The following is a 4,901-nucleotide window of genomic DNA, read 5'->3' as shown; positions in this document are numbered from 1 at the left end:
TTTTGAATATCAATTTCTATCATATATCTTGAATTCAAAGTAGATACAATGTAGAAGAAAATTCTCAGTTTGCCTAATGATGATTTTCAATCTCTAGAAGCATCTCAACTACTTGGTTCATGGTGGGTCTAGCGTCTTTGCTTTCCTCCACGCACTTCAATGCCACTCCAATTAGACCTTCCAATTTCTTCCTATCATAGTCCGTTCCAGTGGCGGGATTTGTGATCTCTTCAACCCAGTAACTACTCCTTGCAGAAGCTCCATGTTTCTTCTCTTTCACCCATTCGACCAACGTCTTGTGCTCCACCTCTCCCCCATTATCAGCCATCGACGGGCTCCTTCCGGTCACCATCTCTAACACCACCACCCCATAGCTGTAGACGTCCACTTTGGAAGTGATGGGCAGATTAAATATCCACTCTGGAGCCATGTAACCTCTTGTTCCTCTTATCATTGAGAAGCTTGATTTGTGAAGCTCATGACCTCTGCTTAGTAGCCTAGATAGACCAAAATCTGATAGCTTAGGCTCATAGTTAGCATCCAAAAGTATATTCTGTGGCTTTACATCACAATGTAGAACCCATTCCAAGCATTCTTCATGCAAATAAGCTAGGCCTTTAGCAGTGCCCAATGCAATTTTAAACCTCTTTTTCCAATCAAGTTCCATGGAAGAGAGGTTTTTAGCTAAGGATCCCTTCTCCATATTCTCGTAGACCAAAAGCCTATGCTTTTCGTCAGCACAGTATCCCCACATCTCTATCAAGTTCATGTGATTAAGCTTCCCAACAGTGCTTACTTCTGCTAGAAATTCAGCTTTTCCTTCGCTAGCATCGTGTAGTCGTTTGATTGCTGCAACTCGCTGATCATCTAATATCCCTTTATAGACAATTCCGGTAGCTCCTCTGCCAATTTCTTCACTGAAATTTCTTGTTGCTGCCTTAAGCTCTGAGTAGGTAAATCTTCTGAAACCAGTAGCAACAAGAAAGTAGTCTTCAGAAGTTGCATCTCTCTTTTGCCGGCTTCCAATGAAGTAAAGCCACACCAAAACCATGGCAAGAATCTCAACTATCCCAACTGTAGTAACAAAACCAAGCAAGAATTTTCCTGACCTGTTTCCATCAGTTTTAACATACCTTCTCTCAAGCTGCTTAGTAGCTTCAGCAGGACAATCTAGAGTGAGTTCTTTAGCTGACCAGTCTTTGTAAGGACTTGTTTTTGGCACTTTCAAGTAAAAATCTCCTCTGAAATTTGGCGTAGTATATCCATTTAGCAATTGTAACTTCGGGAAACAATAAGGAACGTTGTCAGGGTGGTTCTGGAAGACGTATTTTAATGCGAAACCTTTGCAATCATATCTTCGTAGGCATACTTCCTTGCACATCTCCAGAGTATAATTCTCAAAGTAACCAAAATCATAACCATACATTTCAACGTGAGGTAATCGAATGAATATAACCTCGGTTTCAACACTAGAAACCAAAATTTCTGGTTCGCATCCTAAAGACCAATCAGCAGGATTTTTAATTTTATATCCTGGGAGGCAAGAACATTTCCTACCAAAGCTAGGAACATATTTACAAACACTATTAGGTCCGCAAGCTGCATGAATCTTGCATGGTTGAGCAAAGGCTTGCCATGAAATTACCCAGCTTCCGTTCTCATTCTCTCTGCTGTACAGTCGAAGATTACCATCAAAATCAAGGGTCAATCTTCGCTGAAGTTGAACTCCATAATCCGCAGAGAAGAAAGTGAAATTATCTGATGAAATAAAATTGCCAAATGCGTCAAGTAAAGCGATTCTGCTGCTGTTGTACGATGATCTCCCAGCTTCCCGGCTCAGAAGCCAATGGGCTGGCCAGAAAGCACTTGAAACTTCAGGACCATCATAAACAAGACGAAGAACATTATCGTCATCGAAAGCTAGCTTGTAGAAACCAGAAGAAAAGTTTGTCAAGCTTCTTGAAGAAACAAGAAGTGAGTCTCTGTTGAGTGGCTGCAGAGGAAGAAGGGTATCTGTAGGTGCATCAAAGCTTTGCCATAGAATGACGCGGTTTGTAGTAGTGATTAGAACGAGATTACCAGTATCATAAAGCTGCAATGAAGATGAAGAGAGTGAGAAAGTGTTGGAGGCCCAAACAACTGATTTACCAGCATCAGTCAATATGAGATTTCCAGTTTTAAGCAGAGATAGCTTTGAGTTTCTACCATTAATGGGTGCATCTCGGTTAGCCATCCAGACTACCGTGCGACAGTTAGAACAAGAGGGTTCAGTGAACCATATAGCAAAGGAATAAGCATTTTCCCCAACTGGGTAAAACCCAGCTGTGAAAATGGCATTAGGTGAAATCAAAACATGATCTGGCCTCTCTACGGAGAGAGATGATCCTTCATTTAAAGTGATATAATCATTATGATGAGTTGATGATGATGAAGATGCAGACGGAGGGGATGTAATCAGACAGAAAACAATCAAGATGAAAGGAGTAGCCATATGTACAGAACTTCTGTGAAAAATGTGAAAAGGAAGATTGTGCTTCATCTGCCTTGTCAATGGCATTTATGTACTTTGGAATGAAATTGATAAAGGGTATTGGTGTGCGTGAACAATAAACAAAAGAGGGAAATTTTATTTTAGTTTTCCCTAATATAAAATAATTTTTTTTTAGCCTTTTTCCTATGGCTAGAGTGAGAGATTAATTGATTTTCATTCCTTGATTTAATTACTTTTCTATTTAATTTTGGTTAAATTTAAATATAATTTCATAAATGATTCAATAATTTTAAAATTTACGAAATAATATGGGTTTTTTTATAATAATAAATTTCCTTTTTAAAATTAAAAAAATTTTATAAAAATACTATCTAATTAATTTTAGAACTGTAAAATTTTGAGTTTAAAACATATGATAGAATTCAATCATAAAAATTAATGAAATAATTTATAAATAAATTATATAAAAAAGTTAGGAATTTAATTCATAGCTCAAATTTTAATTAAATATAGCTCTTTCAAAATCACTAATTCAAATTATTTATTCAATATCTTTCACTAAAAAAACTTTTCCTATTAAAAAAAAAAAAAACACTATGAAGTCACAATATTTATATTATGACTATTGCTATACTACTAAAAAAAAAGGAAATTTTAATTAATTCTTTTATAAGTAAATTTAATCTATCATGATATTTATAAATTAAACTAATCAAATACTTCATAATATTTATATTTATTTATAATTATAGAAATGTTAAAAAAATTAAATAGTATATTATTATAAAATATTTAATTTTTTTAATTTGTTTATAAATAATGTGATAGTGAATTTATCAAAAAATTCTTTTATTATGTAAAGAACTTTTATATAAACAGGCTACTAATGAGCTAAACAACGTAACGTTTGTCCTATTCAAAAATATTAATTGCTATATTATTTAATTCTCATTTTTTTATTTTATTAACATATTAATTTATCATTAATTATAATAAAATATTAAAATATTCTTAATTCTATTTTCAATCAAAACGTTTAAATCTTTAAAATTTTATTTTATTAATAAAATAATCTCTTCATTCTCTTCCTTTAAACTTTATAAGTTAATATATTTTATAATTAATAATTATACATATTAGATCTACAATATAATATATTATTATTATTTTTAAATGTCAATCACGTTAATTTTTATTTTTTATTTCAAGAAAAATAAAATTTAGACTATAGTGATAAATTATAGTTTTATAAAAGAATAAAAAGGAAAAAAAGGCATTTAAACTATCTTTCATTTACATAATAATCCATTTTTCATATTGTGCATTTTTTTTAATTTGTTCAATATATTTAAATTTTGTTTCACCAAATTTTTAAATATAGTTAACATAAAATTTAAAATATATTTTAAATATATAAAATATTCAAATATTTTAAATATATAAAGTATAGTAATTATTGCCAAATATATTTTAAATATAATATATATTTAAATATAGTTTTAATTTTATATTTATTATATTTAAAATGTATGTTGTCCCTTGAAATAATCCAAGAGGGGTGAATTGAATTGTAATTAAAAATTTGAAAGCTAAGATGAAAATTAGCAATTTAAAGAACAAGAATGGAGGGAGAAAAATTGAAATGCACAAGAAATTAATAAAAATTCAGCTTTCAAAGCCTATATCTTCTCCTCAAGCTCTTCTTGAGAGTTAACTCCACTAATCAATCTTCATAGGGTGATGATTAAATTTTTTATTATTCCTTGAGACTAAACTCTACCTCTCTTACAATCTTTTTTTCACCAAAGAGTAAATTAATATTGTACAACCACTATTTAATGAAGAGAAATAATAAATTTACTGAACAACTTCACTTTCTATCTCAAAACAATAAAAAAAATTACAATTCAAAAGAAATCTCAAAGAATTAAATGCTTTAACTCAAGTTATAGATAAAGAAAGTGTGAAAGAGGATTCTAATGTAATAAATTCATAAACAAATGGTGGCTGTAACTTTCTCTAGATACAAAAAACTTTTATTCATAGTTTTAGTATAAACATGACCGTTGTTGTTCAATCACTTAATATATATATATATATATATATATATTCTAAAAACTTAGGTTCAGCTGTCGAAGTCCTTACTTTAGACTACCAAAATCCCTTCAGCTAGAATGTCATTTTTGAAAAAAGACTTTTGCCTACCTAAAATCCTAGTTTCGTTTGCCTATAGTGCTTTTGCTCTGATTCCCCAAAAATTTAAAAAAAAAAAAAAAAAAAAAAAAAAAGCAATAACTTTTAACATAGAAATCGGATTTCTAATCCATTTGAAGCTTTGGAAAGTAAATTAAATGTAACTTTCAACTAAAATGCTTTCCCAAATTAAATTTTTCATTTTTTAAAAAAGTGA

General features: G+C 30.6%; 1 protein-coding gene across 1 annotated transcript; it reads right to left on the bottom strand.

Moving 5' to 3' along the window:
• On the bottom strand, window positions 1–2,514 carry LOC110652249 (putative receptor protein kinase ZmPK1). The gene has a single exon (XM_021807807.2). The coding sequence runs from the start codon at window positions 2,489–2,491 to the stop codon at window positions 74–76; it is 2,418 nt and encodes an 805-aa protein (XP_021663499.2). The 5' UTR covers window positions 2,492–2,514; the 3' UTR covers window positions 1–73.
• Between the last annotated feature and the right edge of the window lie 2,387 nt (window positions 2,515–4,901).

Source organism: Hevea brasiliensis, chromosome 13 (genome assembly GCF_030052815.1).
Source record: "Hevea brasiliensis isolate MT/VB/25A 57/8 chromosome 13, ASM3005281v1, whole genome shotgun sequence".
Classification (NCBI taxonomy): Eukaryota; Viridiplantae; Streptophyta; class Magnoliopsida; order Malpighiales; family Euphorbiaceae; genus Hevea; species Hevea brasiliensis.
This window is presented reverse-complemented; position numbering and strand designations above follow the sequence as displayed.

Coding starts and splice junctions, on each gene's coding strand:
- LOC110652249 (XM_021807807.2), bottom strand. CDS start 2,491: ATGGCTACTCCTTTCATCTTGATTGTTTTCTGTCTGATTACATCCCCT.